Source organism: Ornithodoros turicata, chromosome 5 (assembly GCF_037126465.1).
Source record: "Ornithodoros turicata isolate Travis chromosome 5, ASM3712646v1, whole genome shotgun sequence".
Lineage (NCBI taxonomy): Eukaryota > Metazoa > Arthropoda > Arachnida > Ixodida > Argasidae > Ornithodoros > Ornithodoros turicata.
In genome coordinates this window covers 6,243,770-6,269,747 of record NC_088205.1, presented here as the reverse complement: position 1 = coordinate 6,269,747, position 25,978 = coordinate 6,243,770, and the positions used below count along the sequence as shown (strand labels likewise).

Below are 25,978 nucleotides of genomic sequence, written 5' to 3'. Positions count from 1 at the left end.
TGAATTTTTATTTAAATAATGAGCGCCTCCCACTCATTCACACGGTGCGCAGCTTTTAGGTGGTATCGGACAGATACTTGTAAAAAAGAAAGTTCTTCGATTGGTGCACCCGTTCGCGAATTATTTAGCAGGGGATTTAGCTGAGACACCCTGTATATACAAACTCGGCAGCTCCAACCACGGACAAATTTAGCGTCTGCTCACTCGACGATAGGGCTATATACGGTATTCTGTTAATAAATAAACGTTTGTATGAAAGTTAGCTTGTACATTTTTGCGAAAGAAATGCGTACAAGCTTCGTTCTATACCAGACTGTTCACGTTTCGTAATTAATTCGCAGGAAGCACAGAGCATCTGAAATTTCATCGTCATCGAGAATAGGCTTCCGGGCTACGCTCCGAAAGGCGCGTGCCCGAAAGACGTCACGTATAGATCACGTGCCAGTGCTCCTCGTTGCGATTGGCTGGAACACCACCAACCTTCTGGAGATTTCGGTCGGCTACCTATTCGGAGCAACCCGAGTTGGTCGCGGTCTATTGTGTCGATCGACACGCCAAAGACGACGTGTCTCTATAGGCAACTTGTACCATACCACCAAGTTTCTGGCCTCCACGGCAGGGTTCGAACCTGCGTCCTTCGTATCAGTAGGCGGACACGTTACCAACCTTCCCTGTCTAGAAGATTGAATGAGATAATTTAGCCATGTAATGAGACGCGTCATACCTATTCTGATGCCCTATGTCGAGGGCATCCTTACCGGAGACACTTAGTTACGTGTTAACATAGCTATTTCTTCCGTATTACGTAGGCACGTGTATGCCGTTCATGCAACGTCCAGTTCATTTACATGTTGCATCGATGCGGTGTGAGCACCTAACGAGCAAGTTAACCCAAGCCGTTTAACAGTAACCGCGGGCGTAGTGTAGCCAGCGCTAACGATATGACGTTCGACCATAACAACCTGCAATCATCCACGCTGAACAGCATTTCTTGTACAACAGCGATCCATTGTCGTGGCGAGAGCCAATTACTTGTCCGTTGACGATTCAGCCAATGTCCCCTGTAAGAGCACAAGGGCAAGGCAGCCGCCAAGGTTAGGATAATTATCGGACCTTGGAGACAGAGAAGGTCTTCGTTTTCATCCCCCACTTTCCCGCGAGCAATTAAAACACGGGGGAGGGAGGAGCACGTGCACGTGGAGGAGCATGGCCAGTCTGGCGCGCTCATATTGTGATCGTGGTACAGCATTGTGTGCCTTACTACAGGGTTGATTCACAACCCTTTCGCACTCTCATTCACGTTGCAGGTCTAATGCGCCGTAGTAAACCAAGAGAGGGAAGAAGTCTTTCGAAATGTAGCCCTTTGTCAGGCTCGAAAGGGGGATATGTCACAGCGGTTTATCCAGAATACCAAGCACGGAGGGGTGTTAGAAAAAAAAAGAAAAAATTGGGGTGGGTGGTCATTATTATACAGGGTGTTCAAAATTAAGCTTTCACTAGCACTTTATAAATAGGCGAACAAAAGAAAACTGGTGCTATTTTTTCCGTTCCTTGAGTAAGAAACAGGTGCTACATAATTAGAAGCACCTGTTTCTTACACAAGTAGTGTAAAGTTATCATCCGGTTTCCTGTCATCGCTGTGTTTGCGAAGCGCTCGTGAAAGCTTAATTTTGAACACCCTGTAGTTACGTCATTACACCTTAACGTATCATTACCGACATGATCTAAAGCTGAAATCGCAGGGCACCCTGTGCACCCTGTAGGGGGTGCACAGCTGAAAAGGTTACGGGGAGGTGTCACTGAACATTTGGGGGGGGGGGGGGTATCTTAGGGAAGGGGGGGTCTGAATAAATCACTGGGATATGAGATTTTGCGCCTGGAATCATTGTCTGGAACAGTGGCGGTTGAACGGGGTCGAGATTACCCTTCAACAGAGGAGAGTGAAAACAATGTCACACCAACGCGTGATAGTAAAAAGTAAGCGTGGTACGGCTCATATTGAAGAAGGCTGTCAGTACTACAGTTATCAACTCCTGCTCAGCAGGTAGAATTCGTATATCGTAATTCGACGCGCATATCCCACGTATTATATGTCGGAAAAACTTTTTCCGATGTCCCCGCTGCGGCTTGTCTGCTCAAAGTGGTCCTCTGATCGAATTTCTCTTACGCATGTGGTCCTGTTTGGTAGCTGAACTTTCATCCCACCAGTAAAGACAGCAAGCGTGCCTGAAATTACATGTGCTATATTTATCCGATACGTTCCAGCAGAAATTGGTATACAAGGTAATGTTCGAATGTCTCAGACAGGCTTCCCACTCGAAATCCAATGGGCCTTTCCTATCAAAATCTGCTCCAAATCTAAGGTCCCCTAATGAAATGTCTTAGAGGTACGGAGACAATAATGCTGACCATAGCTGATATGAGTAGAGGTTGCCAACAGGCCGAGAAGGAGCTGCCCTGCGACTATTCGCGGGTCTAATACGCGTGAAATTATGCTAAATTGAGCGGCAAAATGTCGCTTCTTCGTACACTTCTTGCTGCGCTTATGTTAAATTTGTCTAATAATGCAAAGTTTTTACGAAAAATGACATCACCTAAATACTCAACTATACAGTCTACGTAGATGGATAGATAGTCACATATTTGCTTTCTAGTTTTTCTTTTTTGTCTTGTACGACTTATTGAAAAATGCTAAACCTGTCTTTTTCTTTTTTTACTGAGACGTTCCGTGCGACGGTGCGACAAATAACATAAGTTCGTGCGATGCAAAGTGGGGGAATTCTGGGGATTGTAAAAGTCTTGTAGAAACCACAACAGCAATTACAATGCCTTGTAGAAGTTTGGCATTACAGAAGTCTCTGACAGGCCCTACGTCGTGTTTCAAGCACGTGCAGTAAAGAGACGTCATTAATCTTTTACTGCGTTACACATCACCGCTCTCTACGGATGAATGATTTCGCGGAGAGATGAGAGGAGTATGCATAATCGAAATGGGCAACTATAGATAAGCTTAATTGCTGAAGGAGTTACTGTTCAAAAGACGCTACGTGGACTCTGTCCTCCTCCTCGGTGACGGGGGTAAACCAGATTGGGGTGTTTCCTTCTGTACCTGGCACAATACGTAGCTGCTGGCCTTAGATAATGATTAAAATTCGAAATCAAATAATGGGTAATGGCGTCACCTTTACTCCTCCACAATGCATTAGACCCCATCTCACCTGCTAAGCAACAGCGAGCAGAGCTGACCCGTAGTGCGCGCGAGAGGCCTCTGATCTGCGTACCCTCTAGAAACCCTCCGCTCTTTCAAAGAGCGTGTAAGAGAACAAGGGGGTGTCGACGTCACTTCGTGACGTTTGCAGTCTCGATGGGAAGGATGCTGTACAGCGAAAATATTGTGCGTGATAGCTGAAGATAGACTGCTTCATTAATGAAACAGGTTTTCGAGCCATGTTAACTGTCACGAAAGTAAATACGAAAGTAAAGTAATAAAGCGTTTTCAGTATACCACGCACATGAATAATGATGCACGTTTAAACTGCCAGCCCTCGCTTGTATTCGCGCAACCTCTGACGAGGTTTGATTCTTTGTTTTCTTCTTTTCTGAAAACTTCAGAGGCGAAAAGCTGTATTTAACGAAGGACAAAAGAAAAGGATGTACAGGATGGAAGAAGATCATGCTCTGCTGTCTTCTTCTGATTACTTTAGGCATCGCAGTTTTGGTGGGAGTACTCACCGCAAGTAAGTACGCCCAAAATGTACTCCAAATATCCAAGTGACCATCGAGCATCCTGTATCTACAGTAAGCCATCGTTATAACGAAATCGCTTTTACCTCCTTTGAATTATAAGCGTTATTCGAAATGTCACGCTGTCCCGACCAAAACGCATTTGTTTCGAACCCGATTATTCGAAGTGTCTTGCGAGCCGGCGGAAGCCCGTATACAGCAAACACAACGTACGCTTTCTCTCTCTCTCTCTCTTTTCCATATAACTTACAAGGCTGCCGAGCTGGCCACTGCCATAGCTTATTTACTTGCTTGAATATACCTTTTCTGATGCTACCGTGGTGTTTCCCAAGCTACTGTCACTGTTGCTGTGGCGCTTCCGCTTATATCGAATTCCTGCTTATATAGAATATTTTTGACGTTGAATTTGCTTCTTGCCGATCGTTTATTGCTGTCACGGATGGTGCAGGGTTAAAGCGATTAAATTATACTAGTAATTAATGTATTTAGCTATTAGTTTATTATTAATTAATTCGATTACTACAGTTAATTATTTTAAATGTCACCAAAGGAAATTATACGCCCAAAACCTCACGTTCTGCTCCAACAGAGAGAGCGCCCTCTGTATCTTTTTTTTCTCTGATCCTGTTGTTGATTTCGTTATAACGAAGGCCTATCGTATCTCTTTCTGAACGATTGCACTTGTTCTCCGTGGAGGAATTTCTCTTGGAATACGTTATTGCCTTTCAGCTGGCTTCCTCCTGAGAGAGTCCATGTCGCCGCCAAAGTCAGTGCACGTCGATCCTTCGTCGCCCGCTGTGTCTGCGAGCACGTCAAAACTAAAAGGCGCACCACCTCCGAGGGAAGAGATGATGCGGCATAACCTAGGTCCACTCATCATACCTAGTGACATTGCAAATACAACTACTACTGAAGTGCCCGCTGCTACTGAGTCTACTACTAACGCGCCTTCCACAAGTGCACCTCTTACCACAGTTCCGCCTACAAGAGTACCATCCAGTAGTGTGCCTACCACGGATGTGCCTACTACGCGTTTGCCTACTACAGTTGTTCCTACTACGGATATGCCTACAACGAGTGAAGCGTCTTGGAGCCAGTCAGAAGCTACAACTATGACCATCCCTGTAACTTCTTCTGACGAAACCGAAGAAGAAACTACAGCTCCTACTGATCAGTCGGAGCCCGAATTCAGGACCGGACCTATTCTTGATCCTTTGGATTCCCTTGGTACGTTCCTCATTCTGTGCTGTTGCTTTCTGTGGTTGGGCACAAGCGAACAGCGGTTTTGTTGTTCATTTCCAGCACCCAATGACGTAATTGGTGAAATAGCGCTGCCGGATGAAGTTTTCACGGAGCAGTTCGGTAACATGTCGTCGCCAGAGGCCCAGAACTTATCTGCGCAACTCAGAAATGCGGTTGGTGTTACGTTTGTTGCATTTCGTAGCATAAGTGATAAAAGTTACGCAATGTTGTCGTAACGCAGTTGTGGCGGACTGATGTGCTCTCTTTCGGTTTCGGATTCCAAGACCACGAAACCTCTTCGCCAGGCTAACTTTAATGTGTTGTCGTGTAGGGAGTCCCTCCACACAACGTACGACAAACCCGACAGACAACGGCAACGTGCCGTTGCATGGCAGGGTCACGTCACGGCACGCGTTGAGCAGATCTCAACGTCGTTTCGCCGTGGAACGGAGGCCAGAACGGCGGAATCGTGGCGGAAGAACGATGTTATTTGCCGTGGATTCCGCCGTTGCCGTATACGTGGATCGGAATTATAACTCAGTATCAGATATCGACGGCCTTATCGTTAGGGCAGATTCCTCCTTCAAATAATGCGAAGTCGCATGGGTAAGAACACAAAAGCGGAGCCTTTAGGAAAGCGTTCTAGTACGTACCCGCGAGTGTGAGCGTTTGGTGACCATCGAATTCGAAACCGAAACCATGCTTCGTTGCCTTATACATTGCTGCAATCAGTACACCGAAACGCTATGTTTTGTTATTTTGCACACAGCTCAAAAAGATCCTGCTCGACCAAGGCTTACAATTTGACGACGTCAAAATCGTGGGGTACAGGTAAGCTTCGCTATTTTTGCACTGCCGCACCGTCGACTGTAATAGAAAATGCACTGATGGGTATTCCATAATCTCTATAGGAAGGGCAGCATTGTAGCATCATTTGTTGTAGCCAGCGGCGACAAGGAAATACCGCCCCAGCAAGTCACGGAAATTATTCGAAAGTTCCTCGATCAGAATGAGGGAAAGCTTGGAGGACGCGTAATGGACGTCAGTTCACTCAAGACTGAAAGTAATGGTTCTTTGCCTTCACTTTGATTCTCTGATCGTGTAACAAGTTTCGTTCTTATCAGAGAAACTGGTGTTCATGTCCGTCGGTGATAATAAACGCTAAAGGAAGAGTACTTGTTTTCCAGGCGTTGTGAATGGGTGCAAGTACGAAAACGGATTCTGTCCGTTCATGTGCCACTGGGATTATGTGAAGAAAGAGAAAACTTGCATTTGCCCAGACGGTTACATAAATATGGATGGAACATGCATTCATGATGAGCCAAGTAAGCAAGCCCTATTTTTCTCTCGGGGTACGCTTTTTAAAGTGATTGTAGGCAATCTTGAAAAGCCTCGCAAAACAATGTGCGTCTTTCCAAACCACTGTTTCAGCGCTCTAGCTAAATAGGATCCCGAAATCTCGGAAGTCCTGTTCGTAAGAGACATGTTTCTAAAAACGTACCAGAGCATTCGTTGTTCCAGCTCTTGACCTTGAGCTTCACGTCGTCCTCTTGTCGCGAGGGCGGATATCCGTGTGCTGTGTTCGGGTACGAACAAGGTCCATATTCTCGCGTTTTCGTTATGTCCCGTGCTCCATGTTGTAATGTCAAGCCACTTTAAAGGAGCAGTTGAAGGTCCTCATAAAATTTTCCTTCCAGGTTAGGGTCGATTGTATCCCTTCGTACGCAAGAACAATGAGCGTAGCTGCCTTCTAGAGTGCGCGAGAGGCCTTAGACAACGCCACCGAAATAAAGAAAGCTTGATTTGTTAACCGAAGTGACGTAGTCATTAAGGGTTCGCCAATCACGACCGTGCCTTCGGCGGACGTGACGGACTGCCACCAACTGTATGCGCAGCTGCTATAGCCACAGAAGCCTGTGTTTGAAATCGTCTGCGGCGACTGACTGAAGCACACTAGATCTTGACTTTCTATGACTAAGTTTTGGCTATGGCTATTACTTTCTATGCTTTCGTGGCAGAGTGAGAGGAGGCAATACACATGATTTGTACTGCATCTAGGTGCCTTGACGAGAACGCGCTGTAGCACTCCTTCGGAGGACCCTATCGGGATGATCGAGTGAGGTCGCGATAAGTCTGCGACAACAGAGCGGGATGATGAAAGCGCCAGTCATGTGATTCGCGACGTGAGGTCTACCAGCTCGCCAGAGGGCATATGGTCAGCGCCGTTTACGCAAAGGACGCACGGATTTTTAGTGAGGAATGAAATCTCACCTTACCCCTGCGTCGCGGCAACAGGACCGGGCTGCGCCTTCGAGGTTTCGCCGTTTCGCGCGTCTTGCTTATCTTTCAGGGCGCTTTTGTGAACCGAATTGCGCAGTGCTGCTTGCAGTGTCACATGCTTGCTCCTATGGTAACCCCCCTCGCGCGCGCGATGTGCGATATGGTGTCATCGACATGTTTCGCCTAATATTCGTTATCAAGTACCTAGACCCCCAGTATGTCGTTAAAGGGACGGTCGCGTGCATTCCTGACTATTCTCACGAAAATCTCACGCGAAACAGTGGCGTAGTTTGTCTGTTATTCGACGGAATACATGTTAGTAGACGCCGGATGTTGAGAGTATTCCGGAATTCCCTCTCTGGAAAACCGAGGAAACGTACGTCACACAAGAACCAATGAGGGCGCGACCTTGAGAAAAGGAATGTCGCTGCCGCCCAGACGCCCGCAAATATCTCTAGTCGACAGATTCCGGCGTACACCCTCCACGCGCGTTGGAAAACTGGTTTTTCCCAGGTTTCACGCACGCCAAGCGCGCGTGCGCGCCCTGAAAACGCTCGCGCGGAGAAACGCTCCATGCGTTTCGGCCTTTATAGAGGACGGCGCCTTTCGTCCTCTGAGCGCCGCTCTCTCACTCCCCCTCTTATTAGGGAGTGACGTCACGCCGCCGGAGCCTTTGCGGCCGCGGAAGCAGCCCTGATCTTTAAAAATCGGTTATTTAACATCTAAGCACTTTTCGAACGAAAAAAAAAAAGTATTATAGTTTAGTAGATTGTCGGCCAAAGCCGAACATGTTGGTCCCTTTAAAGCTTTTTCTCCCATTGGTGCTGAATGCAGTTATCATTTGGGATTGCTCTTACATCCGTGGGTTGGCTTTCAGAATCCGCTGTTGCAGTGACTACACCGTTGCCAGACACAACAACGATGGACGAGACCACAACACCATCTCCAACTGTACCACCCACAACTAATACCCCCACAGAGAGCATAGAGAGTACAGAGGGCACAACCACAAGCGCCAATGAGGAACAAACGGATCCAACTACCTTTACTCCCGCACCACATACCGAAAAAGTGGAAATAGCGGCGACCACAACACCAGGCACAACTGCATATCCTGCTGAGTCTACTACTGAAACACAAACTGACACAACCACTACTGATAGACTGCAGACGGCTGTTTCATCTACCACGAGTGACCCTGCAACTAGCCAAGAGGAAACTACCACTGCTACAGTAACAGAAAATGAAAATTCGGAAATTACTACTGACGCCCCATCCACCATCGCTCCTGACCAAGATGTAGGCAGTGTCACAGAACGCGTGGACCTTACAACTACAATCCCTACCATGACATCGACTACCGTTGTGCCTTCTGCGACATCTGAAAGCAGGGGAAGGCGTGTCGAAGACACTGTGACCACTGAACAGCCAACAACAGGCTCTTCTGGGGACCCAGACGTCATTGTTTTTGGCATGGACAATGAAACAACCACTACCGAGATGCCAGATAATGTTACAGGAGTAAAGATGCTTCCCCTTACAGCCCTAGAAACTACGACCGTTACCGAGCCGTCAGCAGTTAACGAAGGACGATCATTTACGGAGATGCCTGCCGCATCAGAAAACGAAACTGTTTCTGGGCTCAACGAGGAAATGACGACGACTGGTACCATTGAGCAAACTGGCGCTACTACAATGATTTCAGAAGGAAGTGGAAGCACCGAAGCACCAACGGTGCCTCCAGAGAATGTGCTTCCCGAGACGACTACAGTGATCGAAGTGCAACATGGAACAGAAACTGCTGCTAATACCACTGGGTACTCTGATGGGAACAGTGAACCAGGAGGAACAGATTCGATGCCCTTAGACGACAATAGCGGCTCGTTCAATGCAACAGATTCCGACTTTGAAGATTACGCTGCTCCAGTAGGGGATAACGCCACAGACTCTTTTGGCGTGGTCACAGAAGTCGTGAGCATGCCGAACACAACTGATATGGTCGGCACAGAGAACTCTACTGCATCAGCTGAAGACCTCACCACCCCTGTCGTACTTGAAGGCATGGTGGTTGACTCTAATGGGACCACAACTGCTGCAACAACTATGGTTGCTGATTTCAACGGTACCGAAGCTACTACCGCATTCACTGACTCGTCCGTGGAGAGAGTGGACAAGGAGCTAAGTGGGACAAACCGAACGTACGCGATGGGAAGGAACTTGACGTTCATGAATAACATGACAATGTTCGATGACGGCGTGGACGTGCTGAACGGTTCTGTTGCTGGTTGGAACATGACAGTCAACGATACGTCGTACGACGTGGGCAACTATACATTCGTCGAGGCCAGGGAAGCAAATGGTGCCGGCGCCATGAACGAATCCAGCGGAGCAATGGACGATATGACGGAATTTTATAACGTGACCACGACGCAGGCTACTACGGTGATGGAAGCAATGTGCGACATCGGTAAGGGTTGTACTCACTTATACTTTGAATGTTTGAACGATAAACTGGCCGTTTCCTGATTGTTTTTGAACCTTTCACCACAGAACAGTTCATGTGTCCCGTGGGAGGCAAATGCATCGACAGGGGCCTTCTCTGTGACGAGTTCCATGACTGCCCCGATGGCTTTGACGAACAGAACTGTACGTATACTTGGGTATTGGAATGAAATCTTTCTCTCGTAGTACATACTTCTCCTAATACCAGTGTTAACGCAGTTTTATCTCACGCAGTGGTCGTTGGCGCTGCGCAGAATCGGTCGTATTACCGCATGTACTCGCGTGATTAACACACACTGACTTTGGCAGGATGCCAGGTCTGTTTCGCTCGGTGCCACAGCTACTCGCGTCTTGTAATGTAGCAGACCAACCATGCAATGAAGTGAAGACACCGAATACCGGATGAAAAGAAAACGCTTAACGAAGCAGTGCATCGCGTCGATTGCAGTTTTAACGCATTGTGTGTGCCTGTCTTTGCTCACGGCACTTTCGGTTTCGTTTTTCGATTAGTCGGCGGAAAATTCTCGTGGACATTTTGTCGCGCTGGTTCGAGAACAACTCGCGATGTGCCCCTGTCCACGTGGCAATGACACTGGGAGGCCTGACGTCGGTGCACGATGCGCCCGCCGGATGTTTCTTCTCTCGAAGGAAGACGTTTACAGACACTGCAGCGAACGTATGACGACCGCGTTGAACGCGATTTCATTCACTCTGGGAGTACAGACCGTTTACGAGCGGGTCGTTCCGGCGCGATTTTTTCCTCGCGTAATGAACGCACCCATTCAGGAGTAAAAAAATGCGTCAATTATGCGAGTATATACGGTAGTCACGACTCACTGTATGAAAGTAGACTGAGTCCAGAGTCCTGAGACCCCAAATCAAATCGAAAGTACAGTACAGAACACTGGTACAGAGAAAGCTTTGTGATGCCTTTATGAGAGGTAACATATGTCAAAAAGACAGTTCGGGCAGCAAGAATGCGGGGGGAAGGGGGGTCACAAATTTCCCGCTCCTCTCTATCTCTCTCTGCCCCCCCCCCCCCAAGATGTGAAAAGTAGACGCCGGCCCTCCTCCAGTCCTTGTCAGTTTGTTATTGTTAAGCCTTGCATTTGCACAAGTATGTGTAGGCAATGTTCCTCCGAGAACGAATAGGGAATATTGGAAGGTGCGTAATTAGCTCACAGTTGTTGCGACCTCAAGAGGGTCCATCTTTGCTTCACTGATGTCCCGGGCACGACATACATTATTTGTGTTATGTAATTGCCCAACAGTGTGAAAGTGGTCAAACCACTTTACCCCCCCCCCCCCCCCCCCCCCACACACACACCTCCATAGAAAAAAAAAGGAGGAGAAAATGTGATCTTGAGCATTCCAAACCATAATTTGCTGTGGGTGCTATCTTAAGAGAAAGTTACTATAATTGTTTCAGCGAGCAACATGTAGGCAGTTGTGTAAGATTTTGTTTAACTGGTTAAGCCTTCCTCTCCTGGCGGATATATCGTTATCTTTATTGAATATGCAGGTACAACGTGTGAAAACAACTTCCGTTGTAATGATGGGAAGTGTATAACAGCGTCCGCTAAGTGTGATGGAGTGTGGGACTGCCAGACTGGCGAAGACGAACAACTGTGTGGTAAGTTTGCTCACTTCCTTCTGGCGCTTCAGATCACGGAACAAAATTTTTCTGCGTGCGATTCTGTTTCAATTACTCGAACGATGCCTTCTAGGTATCGTGAACACGACGTGTGTGGACTTTGAAGTCATGTGCCTGGACAACAGTGCCTGCATCAAGCCTTTGAGTATCTGTGATGGCGTCTACAACTGCCGTGACAGAAGTGACGAGAACGGCTGTGGTAAGTTTCGCAGGATATGCCTACCATTAATTGTGATAGTATAGTCCCTTTTCTGAAATAACGCACTGTGTGACAATGTGACAATGTATGTCGTTCCTACCAGGTACTTCAATTTTCATCTTGCATCAAAACGTTGAACTTTACATTGTACAAAACGAAGCGAAAGCCCTCCCCTCATCTGGGATGAACGTGAACTTGCTAGTAGTTACAAGAAATAGCTGCAGACGAATATAACTTGACTTGTGTTGTTCTGTCTTTGTACATCGCAGTAACCGCTTTACAACTTGTATGCTATAGCTTTGTCTGCAATCAGAGATCCTAGCTTTTAGCAAGCTATCAAACTTCTTGCTCAAAGTTCACTCTGCATGTTGTAGACGGGTGTTCACAATGCCTATAAGCAATTTGCTCAGCACTGAACAACCTAAAGAGCCCTTCATTGTCTTCATCTCCATGCAGTTGAAAGGACAACATGTGAAAGCTCAAATAGATTCTACTGTGGAGATGGCTTGTGCATTCCTTCCTCCCTCCGCTGTGATGGGCATCACGACTGCAAAGACGGAGAAGATGAAGTAAATTGCTGTAAGTAAGCCTTCTTCTCTGGCTTTGCGAAGACTTCTAAAATGCTATATTTCCTCTTCTATTTTCGCAGCGTGCTCAGATAACCAATTCCAATGCATGAATGACTACTGTGTCTCAAGAACGTCGGACAAAAACCCACGGTGTGACGGCGTTGCAGACTGCAATGACACAAGTGATGAAATTGGCTGTGGTAAGTGCGTGTGTATTCTGCTTCTAGGAATGGGGTTTTATCGTATCAAATAGTGCCTCTTTTTTTTTGCATTTTTGTTTTTCTTCCTGATATGTCCGAATAAAAATGGAAGTGCAGGGTCAAACGGCTCTAACCTCGCGTTCGATTGCAACCTCGGATGATGTAGAGTTCAAGGTGGCCAAACGGAACGTGTGGTTTTGTGGTGCACAGTGGAGCAAATAAATGTTCGATTTTCTCATTGCAAAATTGGTCGCAGTTCCGTGTCATCCTAGAAACTTTGTGACACTTGTAATTTCCTGAATTGCAGTGCAAGTTGACACAAATGGTATAGTTAACGTGTACGAGACATCCAGCGGAAATATGGCGCTCATGTGCGCTGACAACTTTTCCATTGCTGACGGAGACAGGATATGCCAAGAGATGGGATACAGGTGAGTAGTCCACTTCCTTCGTAGTCCCGACACTAGTGCGACAGCAAGGCGAAAGAAAAACAATCTCCTGAATGTTGTTTTATGTCTGGACTTTTTTTCTTTTATTCTCATGTTTGCTTTGTTTAGAGTTGTAAGTTGGAAATCAAAGGTGAATGTCCCACTTCCCTGTCATTCCCCTGTATACGACACACTCCCATATCTCACCCTTCTTTACGACATACTGTGACAGTGACTTTTCTTCACGCACGACATGTATGCTTAGGACCCTGTGTTTTGGGGTAAACACCGTTTTTACCACGGATTTGCATCATCTTCACCGTGGATTTGCATCATCCTCGATTTAAAGTAAAGCCCAGAAAAAAAAACGAAACTTAACTCGGCAAATTCAGCCTTCCAAAAACAGCACTAGAGCATGCCATGTTCCACATCTCATATTCGTGTAAGACGTGAGAAGCGCACTTTTTTTTTCTGCCCAAAAAATCTGCTTTTCCACCTGATGCTGCTTACCCCGTTTTATGGCCCCTGCAATAACACCCAATTTTTTACCCCCCCGATTTTCAAAAAAACATGAAAGCCATGTTGTGCCATTGTTCAAGGCTACATGGAAAGAGAGAGAAGCTCAGCGTGGTGAATACTAGTCATGTATCAACATACCCTTGTAGTTGAAGCATCCATAAATGGGGGGAAAAAATGCAATGTACATTGCAGCGGCATAGCCAGGAAAATATTTCGGGAGGGGTTCTATGGGGACTTTATGTGGGAAAAGAGGATTTCATTTGTTTCCCTCTCCCAAAATGCACTATACCGAAGGTACCATTTTGGGGAGGTTTGATGCACCCAGAACCCCCCTTCTGGCTACGCTAGTGGAGGATATGTGCGTGGTACTCATTGTGATGAGGCAAAGCGCATCATCCGATTGCGTATCGTTTTGAACCCTCAGTATTCACATTTGTTTCTAACATGAGCAATTGTTATTGATTGCTAATATCCTCCGTCTCTCTCTCTCTCTCTTGCCAACAGCAAAGCAGTTGCACTGTCGTCTGTGATGGTTGAGACCAATCTCACAATTTGGACAAAGTGGGACGCGTTGTCTGCAGAAACGTACTGGAGTCAGGGCATAAAGACGACCGACACATGTAGTGACGGTGCCCTGAGGCTGCAGTGTCAGCAGTTCGGTAAGATCCCAGTAGTGTCAGTAGTAGTCAGTAGCCAGCGTAGTCAGTAAGATCCATTAGTGTCAGTACCAGTGAGAATTGGCACAGTGTGGTAACAACTCGAATAAGTATTCTTACGTTGGATATATATACTTCCAGAATGCGCAAATCAAACGGAAGTGCTTTTTCGCATTGAGAGAGAGGCATCAGTCCAAGGTCACCACAGTGATGTTTGGCCCTACCTTGCTCTTATCTACGGAGTAAATTCTGACAGAGCTTGTCACGCCGAGATACTCAGTCCGATGTGGCTACTTACTTCAGCTGGATGCTTGGAGTAAGAATTACTTTCTACGAAAGTTTTTCCTTGCACCACATTAATTCATTCTGTATACTCATCTTTATATCATGTCTCTCTACAGCCAACTTCCCAGCAATGTGTCATGGCTCAATGTGCAAGCCAACTTTGATGGAGACGGCCTGTTTGTGGAACAGAAGGACGTTGCACAAGTGGTGAAACATCCCCACGCATCCCAGTTCCGCTCCAACGTCCTCCCAGACTACGACCTAGCCCTTGTCCGGCTTGCCCAACCACTGGAGTTCTCCAGTCATCTCACATCCGTCTGCCTTCCTGAAGACGTCGTGCGCCCTGGAGTTACGTGCTTTGTTGGCAGCTTTGGTGACGGACGGGCAAGAGGTAGGCAGCTTTATAGTCCGCTTCACTCTTAAAAAGATTGGAAAATCTCCCGAGATGTACAGCTGAAACTCTGTAATTTGTCGAACCGAGTCTGTTTTAAGGCTGTTATCACTCAGAAAGTACACTGTAAGTGTACGTCATATCATGGAAGTTGTCAAAAAGGCCAGACAGTGCTTGAAACCTACGCTTATCACCAGGCATCTGAGACAAGCTTCCTAGAATTTAAAACTAGAGCTGCGCGAATATTCGAAATTTCGAATATGTACCAAATATCTGATGCCATTCGAATGCTATTTGCAACCTATTTTCAGTGTTCGAATATTTTTCGAATAGCAAGGTACCGCTGTCACAATTCTGCAAGTGGGCTTCGACTCATTGCAGCTAAGAGTTAGGTGAAGCCCGCTTCACGTTACTGCCATTGGTTTTTTTTGCTCCGTCCTGCAAGTCGGCTTCACATCATTACACTCGAGCGTTAGGTGAAGCCCGCTTTACACTGGTTACAGTATTCTGTCAATAAAGTCTACAACTTCTGTGACCTCACGGTCAACACTACACTGTGCACTGCATGCTCCAGAAAATATACTCCCAACTTTCACAGTTATATTCAGTAACAGATGGAAATACGTGCAGTTTTAAAAAAAAGTATGGGAAATTCACAATGTAAACATAGAAATGAGGAGATGCACACAATGCAGGCTGCATGGGTCATGTTGACTAACTCTAAATGTAGCTCATCCCACTACTGCAGTCTACCATAAATAACACAGAGGGACCCTCCTCTCATGATTTGTTACGCTGCATGAAAAGGCTCACAAGTTTAGAGCAGAACATCATCGAATGAGCGTACCACCACAAAATATTGCACTACGAGGCGTTCGAAATTATTCTAATCGGACCTTTTCCGATTATGCAAATTCGATTCGGATTCGATTTGCAAGAGAAATTTTGCTCTTCGCGCAGCTCTATTTAAAACAAATCGAGCACTTCTGAACTTGGCATATTGTGTTCACGGTTCTTTTTATTTCGCAGTTCCATTTGAAAAGTCACCGTCTATCATCCACCTTCCACTCGTGATAAACGAGCCATCTACGTGCAACAGCGATCTTCACTATAAGAAATCTGTCAGCAACCAAATGATATGTGCGGATGGAGGAAACATGAAACGACAGCTGTGTGACGTAAGCAGTTGCGAATTTATTCCTGTCGCTTCGATTATCTTGTGGCTCATTGGTGCACTGGAAAATGCACTGGAAAAACTACAACACCTTACAAAACCTGTTTTCTTTCAGAGTGACCTCGGTTCACCACTCATGTGCCTATCTTCCAACAACATCTGGCGTCTCGCCGGAGTCCTCAGTTACCAGCGCTTCTGCGGGGCTTACCACAAGCAGCCGGCTGTATTTGCCAACATTTTTGGCATGCGCGACTTCATAGACACCTTCACGGGACTCAAGTTCTACAACGTCACTCAGCAACCCTTCATGTACTCGATCCCCGTCGTGCCCATGATGCGGGACGACGTCTCGACGGAGATTCCGCTCTACAAAGATGCGCTGGAGCCAAACACCACCGACCTGTATGAACCGCTGTTGGACAGGCTTCAAGCTCCAAACACCACGGACATCTTTGATTACGAAGCTCCCGAACCGAACGCCACCGACAGTTCCGTTGGTCTCAACGCGACCGAAATTCTGACGGCTGCTCCCGCCGCGGAAGAAACGCCTCGGACCCACACCTTGGGTGACGTAATCGTGGGACTCGGGCAGTTCCCCTACCCTCTCCTTCCAGCACCGCACCGTGGCATCGGCTCGCCGAGACATTTAGATGTCGACCCGCAACCGAAGAACGCTTCCGAAGAAGTGAGCGGCGGTCCCAGAAATAGCTCGGCCGACGTTGATTATCTTGCGGATCAAGGGGTGTCATCTTTGAGGGAACAGAACGACAATGAAGACGTTACTACGAGTATCGCGATAACGTCGACCGAAATGTTTGGAAATGAAACTGCGACAACGGAAACGCCAGAAGAGAAAAATGGGGACGCGCCTGTATTGAACTCAACTGAGGGTGCTTTGGGAATGCAGAATTCATCTCTGGAACTGTTCACAGAGGCACCAACAACAGTAAGCCCCAGCGAGGAAAGAACTACCGTGACTGAGGAAGTGGTGGAAGTGGCAACAACTGCTGGACCGTTAGCGTCATCAGCGCTTGCTTCGAAGGAAGACCATCTAGAGGGAAGGGCTGTGGACATGCCAGAGTCGGAAACAACGACAGTGGCAAATGATGATGTGACCACTTTGCCTCTTGCTGCCTTCAACGATGGTAAGACCACCATTTTTATGTTCCTAACGTCTCTACGAAAATACGCAGCCCAGGCGAAAAATGCTTGCAGTAACGAGTGGTTTATGAAACAAATTCTACATGAAACCACATTGAACCACTTCGCATGTAAATGTTTAAAGTGGGAATTGTTTCATGCTTGAAAACCAACACTGCCTGCAATTTTTCACTAAGTGAGAATATCTCTGGTATTGCAACGTAAAAGTTTAGTAGTGTGCTAAGTACGACATGTTCTGCATCAAATATATGTGCATTCCGAACAACGAAAGGAAAATGTTTTATTGCACCCGTCCTGGACACTACAGCAGGCCAACATGCTAAAGGAAAAACAGTGTATACCTTAATATTACTCAATAAGCAGAAGGAACAAAATGAGCTGGCCATAAGGCTCTGAAGCAGCGCCATTTTGTGTAAGCAAGCGTGGTAGACATTTCTAGTAACACCTACAGTTTCTGCCCATTTGCGCTGTGATTTGCTGGTATGTCATGCACCAGCTTGTCAGCACCATTTTGCTAGCTGGTATTTATCTGGGTTTTGCAAAAGTGCTACATTATGCAACAAAATTTGCTATTTGCCACTGCAGTGAAATGGAAGAGAAGAAAGTATTGCCACCATTATCACTTTATACCTGAATGAAAGAACATACACACTATACGGGGTGCTTGCTCTAACGTGTCCAAAAATAATTTTATTTAAAGCGAGCGATAAAAGAAAAGCAAGTGGTACTTTTCTGCTACTTGACTAAGAAACAGGTGCTACTAGTGAAGTAGTACCTGTTTCTTACTCAAGTAGCAGAAAAGTACCACTTGCTTTTCTTTTATTGCTCGCTTTAAATATAATTTCTGGACACGTTAGAGCAGACACCCTGTATACTATACTATACTATATTCTTAGGGCCTGACTTTTTCGGGTTTTATTTTTGGCCAAATTCGGGGGGGTAAATATCGCGTGATATTTTTCATTCGAAAATTCGGGTGTATTCGGGTTAAATCCCGTTACGGCATATTCTGTCGTCAGGAATTTGGGTGATTTTTTTTTTATAAAAAAGGTTTTCTGAACATGGGAACTAATGTGTAGCAATGTTATCAAACTTTATTTTAATGCACGCTTACGAGTGTGCCACGCAACCCGGATGTTTTCGGTTAGATTCGGGTTAAACCCGAATTTTACAGATTTTGTTCAGGGAGGGGGTTAATATCGGGCGGATACGGGTTTAACCCTAAAAAGTCAGGCCCTATATATTCTCCTTTCTTGCCTGGTATAGTTCGTCTTGCTGATGGAAGAGTCATGGCTAGGATTGATGGAGTGTGGTTTCCGGTATGCGGTGAAAATTGGGATGGCAACCTAAGCGACGTCCTTTGCCGGGAGCTTGGATATGGGTATGGCACTTCACCTTGTTTAAGTACTGAAATGCCGGTTCATAATGCTATTGCAAGTCTAAAGTTCATAACATATGCCACTTTGTTCTTATCCTTAAGTATCCGTTTTCTTGTTTTTCACAGCAAAGCAACAGAAACGGAACTCATTGCTGTCACAACACCGTTTGAGACGTCGTTGGTGTACACAAAACAGGAGAATGAAACAGAAAGGAGCCTCGTTTCATCGCTTATGGTCAGGTAAGAGCAGCTAAGGAACATTTTTATCCAATCTAATTCGGAAGAATTGGCCAAATTCCTATTGGAAACGTATATTAACGTGGCTTTGTTTATTGACAGCAATGACACGTGCAGCACTGCCCTGTCCGTAACTTGTGAGGAGTATGGTGAGCTCTCATTTCATTATACACTTTTATAGCTTTAAATAAGAACATCTCCCCTGACACCTCATAGATATCTGCTGAAATTAATCAGATGGTTAAAGATTTCATATAGTACTGTTTATTATGTATGCACCATATATCAGTTATGGGAGGGGGCTGAGATAATCAGGGGGTGGGGGTGGGGGAATTCTACCTGGGGAGCGATGAAAATTATGACACTTTGGTTTTTGAAAGTGCACATTTGTATTATTCTGCTCTAGTGAAAACACAGGAATCAAATTGCGTAACTTCCTTCCCTTTCAGAATGTGGTTCATGGAACTTGGCACATGGAGATGAACCAGGACCTCACGCCAGGATTGTGTCTACCACCGGAGCAACGCAAGGACAGTGGCCTTCTGTTGGGCTTCTCAAGGCAGAGGACAAAGTTTGCATTGCCAGCATTTTGTCTCCGAATTGGCTGGTTACTTCATGGTCGTGCGTGTCTAACAGGTAAATGGCTTCTTCAGATATAAGTAGAGCCTGAAGTTTTCAGGAAACGTTTTTTTCTTTTAATTCGGGGACTAGAAATCAGGTAAATAAACATGCACTCTAAATTCACGCAAATTCGGGGAAAAACTTCCAGTACGCTAAATTCGGGGAGAAAATCTGGCTCGGTTTATCCAAACTAACTGTAGCGGTTTGGTACAAACGGTGGTGTAACCACATTTTTCTGCCGAGCAAGCAAGTCAGTGCATTCTTACAGATATCCCAGTGAGGGCAATTTGCCGGGAAAAAATCTGGGTTTCACCCTAAAGAGGCGACCTTCAATTCGGGGCGCATATTCGGTGAAGAATTGGGTAAAAACCCCAAAACTTCAGGCTCTAGAATATAAGACAAATTATTATGGTGGAGATCCCCACACTTACGTGTTTCCCCGCAGTTCCGCGGCAGACGACGCCTCCGCGTGGCACTTCGTTCAAGATGCTCCACTGCTCACTCGGGCGGATGCTGTGGTCTCTCGCAACTACACGTTGAGTCACATGCTCAAGCATCCGCAGCTCCAAACGTTTGGTGATGTCGTCGTGAATGATGTGGTGCTCGTCAAGACTGCTCAACCGGTTGATGTTATGGGTGCCGCCAGAGCTGTGTGCCTTTCCAACAACAGCGTTCAGCCTCAGCAGCTTTGCGTGACAGTAGGATGGGGGATGTCCGATTCAGGTGAGATTCAAGTTGAGCAAGGATTGAGGCAAGGTTGAGCGAGGGCATGCTTCATTCGTTTATGTTCTCTTTGTTTCCGGCTATCGCAGAATCAACGCAACATCTGCACTACCTACCCGTACCCGTAATGTCACTTAACGAGTGCAACAGTAGCCACGACGGCAAGCTGCACGGAGCTGTGACGTGTGCCAGTTTTGTCGACAAGGAGAAAGCTCTGTGTCAGGTAAAAGTTTAAAATATCCATTGAAAACAACAAATCCTCCCAAAATGCATGTCTGAGAGATTATACTGAGTAACTACTGACCAGGATGTACGATCAAGATCGTAACGCTTGCAATAAAATCTTGCATGAACGTTTTGTAAGCATGGATCGTACTATGCCACCCCTGAATTGTTGCACCTCAATTCGTGCTCGGTATCTCGTTGTTGGATGTACCGCAGTTAATTTGTAGTCCCAAGTTGATCACTCAGAAATGTTTCTCCGCTGACACTGCCTTTTTTTGTGATCACTTTACGTTCTAACGTGTAACTCTAACCCGCAGAAGGACAGCGGAGCTCCCCTGATCTGCATGAGCGAACATAACCGCTGGGAGATCCAAGGTGTGCTCACGTTCAAGGAAGACTGCGACAGTGTGCTGCTTCCATCCGTTTTCACTAGTGTTTATCAAGTTTCACATTGGATAAAGGAAGTCCTCAGTTCCAGTCGACGTTGACGTGCCTTCCCCCCCATTGCTTTCAACACAATGTGATAGAACACAAGTCCTCAAAGTGCACAATCTAAGTGTCTGCAGTGGCAGCTGAAACGTATAACTCTGACGGAATGGCTAAAGAATATCCGAGCGTGCCAAAGCTCGAGTGACATTGCTTTTTTTTTTTTTTTTTTCGAGGAACCAAGTGTGCAACCAGCAAAGTCTGTGTGGAACGCAAGAGAGAAAAGAATCGAACGCGTTAGCAGACGGGACTGCAGTGTTTGTGAGTGGACATGGAAGACAAACTGAATTAGTGCTGGACATTTTCTAATAACGACCGGACATCTCCGTACTGTAGTAGCTCCAGGCCCCACCTGTACGAAACACGCTACAATACGTTAACTCCAGCACAGGGTTTGCTGTACCAAAAGAATTAGATTCTTCTGCTGGTATCATGGAAGTTACTTGCGTGGTCCCCTTGGTCCTAACCCTTGAGGTGCAACTACAGTGCTCTTTTTTTTTTTTCTTTTTTTTTTTTTAACACTAGGATTTGTTATACATAGGCCCTGGTGTTTTCAGATTTCGTGCTTTTTAAAAATTGGCGGCAAAAATCCGGCTGTATTTAAGAGGCTGTAAAATCGGGTGGAAATTGATAAAAAAGAGAGCCTCGCGTATGATATTAACGTGAGATGCCGAGTGGCCGCGCAGTGTTAGTGCTGCCCCCGTGTGGGTTCGTTTTCGTGGTTTACGATGGTGCGAATCACGGGGGAAAAAAAGGGTTTTCCTGGGTTAAAAGACCCTGGGTTCCTAAAACACGAGGATCTGGTTGTACACAGCAACCTTTACTGTGTGCAGTGCATGCAGTCTGTGACGTACGAAGCTATATTTTAATTTTCATAATGTATGAAACGAATGTATGGAATGTAGCTGTTAAGTAAGCTGTGGAGTTTGACATCAAGTGGCAGGATGCGCGTTGATTGTTGAGTTGGTCTTAGCTGATGTTTGTCTCCATTTAAAATGGAGTTTAGTCAGATCATCGGCAGATATCAACGGCTCAGAACTTTGGCCTGTGTTCATGCCACGCGCAAGCTATGCGATGTACACAGTATCTTTTACGATTGTGCAAAGTTGTGCTTTGCTGTAGCCTAGATTGTGAGGTATTTATGAGCCATTCTTTTGTTGTGTATGCTTGAGGAGCCCTTTTTTGTTGTAATGTGTCATTTTTTTGTTCACTACTACGACGGACAATGACAATTAAAAAATATGCATCAGACATGTAACAAATTTCGGAGCCTTATAATGTATAAAATTTAAAATCAGTTTATTTTATATTTTCACGAGGTCACACCATGCAATTCGTAGCACACTGAGGAGTCCTTAGATAAAAACGTACGCGGCACTGTACAAAATGGTCAATGTCAACACACAGAATACATACAATGTCAACACATACAAAATGGTCAATGTCACCTGTCAGAAGGGTATCACAGTTTGCATGGAAGTTTCACAGTTTGGGTGAACATCATCACCCAACTATGTAAGAAATGCACACATGCTTTACATAAAATGCATGTACATCCGAAAAGGGACAAACACTTAATGTGGTGACATAAGCACGATTCAAAAAAAGAATGTTACAAACATACACACATATGCATGCATATGAATGTCTCAGTCACTGTGCATGCTGTACCTACAATGGGCCATGTTTTTTTAAATATATACATACGTCAAAAATCACTAGGTCACGTAGCGCTAGTAAATACAACAGCTCGCTGCAGTATGTGCTATCGAAATGGTTTTCGCAGTCAGTCCTAGCTTTACCCTTTCCTTCGGTGATGCGTTGAGACAACAGGAAATGGGGATTTTTTTCGTACAGCAGTGATCAAAAATGTATTCGAAAACCTTCTCGACGTTGACGCCGGTCACGCTTGAAGTCTCGAAATATGGTATATCTCCAGCGGGCAAGGATGGGTTGATATTACTTGCGAATTGCTGCGCTTCTGCCATGGTTACCTGCAGGATTAGGTTTAGGGAATTTAGGGAACACTTACACAGAACTGGGAACAGTTCCGCTTTTTGGTACCGCCCTTACCTGACGCCTTTTCTCCTTCAGTAGGTCAGACTTTGTTCCTACTAAGACTTTCAGGGGGAAGCCATTTACTGTGCTCATCAGCTGAAGGTAACGATTTCTGAAATATTACGCATGTACAGCAAAGTGACACCTCTAATGTTTTCCACATATACTTACATTAGAGCATGGTAGCTCTCACGGTTTGTGATGTCAAATGCCAATATGGCAACGTCGGCATTTCTGCAGTAGAAGGAGCTCAAGCCGCAGTATCGTTCTTGACCGGCAGTGTCCTGCAAAAATTGGTGTGACCTACCTTAGCAATACACTTTACCCAAACTTCCTGGAGAAGCCCTACCGAGGAGTGGGACTTGCCCACGCTTGTCAGAACACAGATTTTAAGCACCCTCCCTCACTCTGACACGCACGTTAGAATAAGTCGTACTTACCCATATAGCGATATTGTTATTGTCTTGCGACTTCACTGTAAACGTTGCTCCAACTGTAGCCTGAAAAGGAAGACCATTGTGGACAGATTTAACCTCTGTTGAGCGGGCCGTCTGTCGATACCGGATTTGCTTGCGTTAAACATTCTTGAAAGCTAAAAATAAGCTGCACACGTGCTCCCGATTTAAAAGGTTTCGCGCACTTCTAGGAACCATTCCAAATGAAGCACAGAGTAAACCTTACTGAAATAAACTAGACTGTGATTAATAGCGTAGCCATGTATAGAGATTCTCAACCAAAAATTTAATTGCGTTGCATGATGAGTTTATAGCATAGACAGGGCGTACCACGAAAGGCCACATGTTGAAAAGAAAATTCTGCAATGCTTTGCGCTTTGGCATGCAGTTTGCCTGCAATGACTAAATTGTGGAATGCTTGCTATTTATCGAGACCCTTCCCCTCTCAGAGGGAAATCCAATGTTGATTTTTTTTTTTTTGGGAAGGGGGGGGGGGTGAGGGTGACCACAGAACTGCCACCCCTGGATCTGCCATTGCTTCCTATACTCCCCAAATTTTTGGCAACACCCCCTTTTTTTACAGGGGTGTTTGCACCCCTGGGATGCCCCTGCAAACACCCCTGCAGGGGTGTTGCTGTCGCTTCAGCTATTGACACATTAAGCTCTTACAGCCAACAGGGCACGCTGTTAGCGACACACAGTGGTAGTTCCAGTGTCGCTTGGGTGTGCTATGGAAGTGGAAGCTACCACTGTGTGTCGCTAACAGTGCACTCTTCCACCCCTCCGTAATAGTGAACTCACCCGCTTCCGCCTAGCCGCTAGGGTGTCGCACCGAAGAAAAAGTACGCCGCTCGCGTGTTCCGTAAACTTTTGGCCCAATCTGTACCATGTCTGGTAAAATTCTACTGCGACTGGCGAAAAATTAACGAATATGTATGTATTCTGTTGTCTGTCGAAGTGGTGACGCTCGACTCCAGTACGTGGCGCTTGATAAGATAATGGCATCCGAGAGCGCGCTTTTCGGGTGCACCAGTGCCGCGCAGTGTGGCAGCCCCAAAGGGGAGGGGCGCCCCTCCCAAAGTTTTTTTTTTTTTTCTTTTGTCCTTTTTCGCGGCCCTCACCCGTTTATTTTCAGTAAACCTTATCGTGTTTCGGAAAACGCTATTGTCTTGTTGCGATGGTGCGAGTCACCCATGTGTGTGCCAGAACTGGTATACAGGGCACCGGCCTCCACCGTAGAGAACTGGCATGGAAGGGATTGTCCGTGACCCAGAACGCTGTTGCAAGCCCTAGACGCGTGAACCACTTAGTATTCCATTCCCAAGCGCGGACACCGGTACATCGTTCAAAAAATATCACCGCTTATCTGCACGCGAAGGCTGCACAAATCGGCACAACCGGTAAGTACACCGGTCGCTAACCTTCCTTATCAAAACAACTTCTTGGACGGTTACATAACAGCGTTGCAACTCAACGCAAACACTTACGACGCATATAATGCTACCCGAGCAAAGAAAGTCATAGGCGCGGAGCATTGCACCTGCATTAGGAAAGCTTATATTTTCAACTTACCGAGGTCTTGCTTTCAAATCGCTTCTCCATGTAACGGATGAGAAGTGTCGTTTTGCCAATATTAACGTCTCCTAAGACAACCACCTTCATGTCACTGCACCGGAAAAATAAATTAGTGGACGTAGTAAATAAGAACGGGCTGGAAATACGCTGCACGTAGAGATCACGTACGCTCCTTGAAGCCTGGTCCGCATCTTGTTTTGTCTTGTACGGGGTTTTTGGCGTCGGTCCGTACGTAACGTCAGTGACGTACCGTAGAGCCGTTGTGCTCCGCGCCGCTTGGCTAATGTTCTACTGACTCCGCTATGCCGCTGCACCCAACACGCCTCCGTTACAGATGCACGTGGTTGGCTAACGATTATACTCCTCTCCCCGTCAGACTCCCGTTGTCACTTCTCGGATTTCGAGGTCAGTTCGACCCTTGTTGGGACGGGTTTGAAAACACTGATACGCGTTGAAATCCCACTGGTTTTCAGATAGAGTGATCTTGCAAAGAACATTAGGTGTGTTCTACGTGTCCTCAAATTTTCTTTATCCTCGCAAAAGTACAAATCGAGTTACGATGAGTAGGTTATGGTATTCGGTACGATAACGGGGTTGTTAGTTTATGCTCTAGATAACATTGTTTTCAGCTGATTTCTGTGTGTGTGCTGAAAGCCTGATACGAGAAACAAACACGGGGATATCCCATCTTCGTGGCGCCTTTGGAGCGTGTGGCCAGTTGTAGCTTCGCGATGCATCGCGGTGTTTCTCGCGGCGTGCTTGTACTGAAGACCCACGTGAAATTCCCATCTCTGCAGCCTATCTACACGTGCGCTAAAAACACACACAACCGGGGAAGGAGGAACCCGCAACCAGACTCTGACTGACTTTCATACTAGGTGCATTCTTTTCGCTTGCACCTCCTGCACCAGATCTGAACTGGGTTATTTGCGTGCTGCACTTTCCTGTTGAAAAGAAAGGCGTTACTAATAAAGTTCCTTTCAGCTGGAAAGTGCAGCTCCCGAAAACCCGTCTTGCGTGGAGTCCAAGGTAGTGCAGTCCAGTGCAAGTGAAAAGAATGCGCTTACTAGTTCAGGTTCATTTAAAAATTGTGCCCTGTTAACTTTGCTCAGTAATGCGCCCGTTTTCATGGTTACCACAGGGGTGTTTTGAACTTTCATAACAGCGTCCATTTTTATTTCGGAAGAATATAGCTGTCATACATATTTCACCACAG

At 46.1% G+C, this 25,978-nt stretch overlaps 3 protein-coding genes across 5 annotated transcripts in view; 2 read left to right on the top strand and 1 right to left on the bottom strand.

Moving 5' to 3' along the window:
* The window catches only part of LOC135393828 (uncharacterized), a 102,755-nt gene extending 80,784 nt beyond the window's left edge, over window positions 1–21,971 (top strand). For all 3 annotated transcript variants that reach the window (XM_064624119.1, XM_064624118.1, XM_064624120.1), the window contains exons 3-27: window positions 3,613–3,737; window positions 4,474–4,971; window positions 5,047–5,159; window positions 5,756–5,817; window positions 5,898–6,049; window positions 6,174–6,311; window positions 8,144–9,733; window positions 9,817–9,912; window positions 11,291–11,401; window positions 11,496–11,621; window positions 12,078–12,200; window positions 12,271–12,390; window positions 12,698–12,821; window positions 13,842–13,996; window positions 14,135–14,309; window positions 14,395–14,669; window positions 15,699–15,847; window positions 15,959–16,988; window positions 18,271–18,385; window positions 18,509–18,622; window positions 18,722–18,768; window positions 19,069–19,255; window positions 19,686–19,963; window positions 20,053–20,186; window positions 20,506–21,971. In XM_064624119.1, the coding sequence (XP_064480189.1) occupies window positions 3,613–3,737; window positions 4,474–4,971; window positions 5,047–5,159; window positions 5,756–5,817; window positions 5,898–6,049; window positions 6,174–6,311; window positions 8,144–9,733; window positions 9,817–9,912; window positions 11,291–11,401; window positions 11,496–11,621; window positions 12,078–12,200; window positions 12,271–12,390; window positions 12,698–12,821; window positions 13,842–13,996; window positions 14,135–14,309; window positions 14,395–14,669; window positions 15,699–15,847; window positions 15,959–16,988; window positions 18,271–18,385; window positions 18,509–18,622; window positions 18,722–18,768; window positions 19,069–19,255; window positions 19,686–19,963; window positions 20,053–20,186; window positions 20,506–20,676 (6,208 nt within the window). In that variant the 3' untranslated portion in view covers window positions 20,677–21,971. The remainder of the gene's footprint in view (window positions 1–3,612; window positions 3,738–4,473; window positions 4,972–5,046; window positions 5,160–5,755; window positions 5,818–5,897; window positions 6,050–6,173; window positions 6,312–8,143; window positions 9,734–9,816; window positions 9,913–11,290; window positions 11,402–11,495; window positions 11,622–12,077; window positions 12,201–12,270; window positions 12,391–12,697; window positions 12,822–13,841; window positions 13,997–14,134; window positions 14,310–14,394; window positions 14,670–15,698; window positions 15,848–15,958; window positions 16,989–18,270; window positions 18,386–18,508; window positions 18,623–18,721; window positions 18,769–19,068; window positions 19,256–19,685; window positions 19,964–20,052; window positions 20,187–20,505) is intronic.
* Window positions 21,957–25,169, bottom strand: LOC135393830 (ras-related protein Rab-20-like). Its single transcript, XM_064624126.1, has 6 exons — window positions 24,931–25,169; window positions 24,760–24,853; window positions 23,173–23,232; window positions 22,904–23,016; window positions 22,748–22,844; window positions 21,957–22,668 (listed from the first exon to the last, which is right to left on the bottom strand). The coding sequence occupies exons 1-6, from the start codon at window positions 24,951–24,953 to the stop codon at window positions 22,408–22,410; spliced, it is 648 nt and encodes a 215-aa protein (XP_064480196.1). The 5' UTR covers window positions 24,954–25,169; the 3' UTR covers window positions 21,957–22,407.
* The window catches only part of LOC135393829 (dual specificity tyrosine-phosphorylation-regulated kinase 4-like), a 117,683-nt gene continuing 116,210 nt past the window's right edge, over window positions 24,506–25,978 (top strand). The window contains exon 1 of the mRNA XM_064624125.1: window positions 24,506–24,587. The gene's annotated coding sequence lies outside the window, so the exon portion shown is untranslated. The remainder of the gene's footprint in view (window positions 24,588–25,978) is intronic.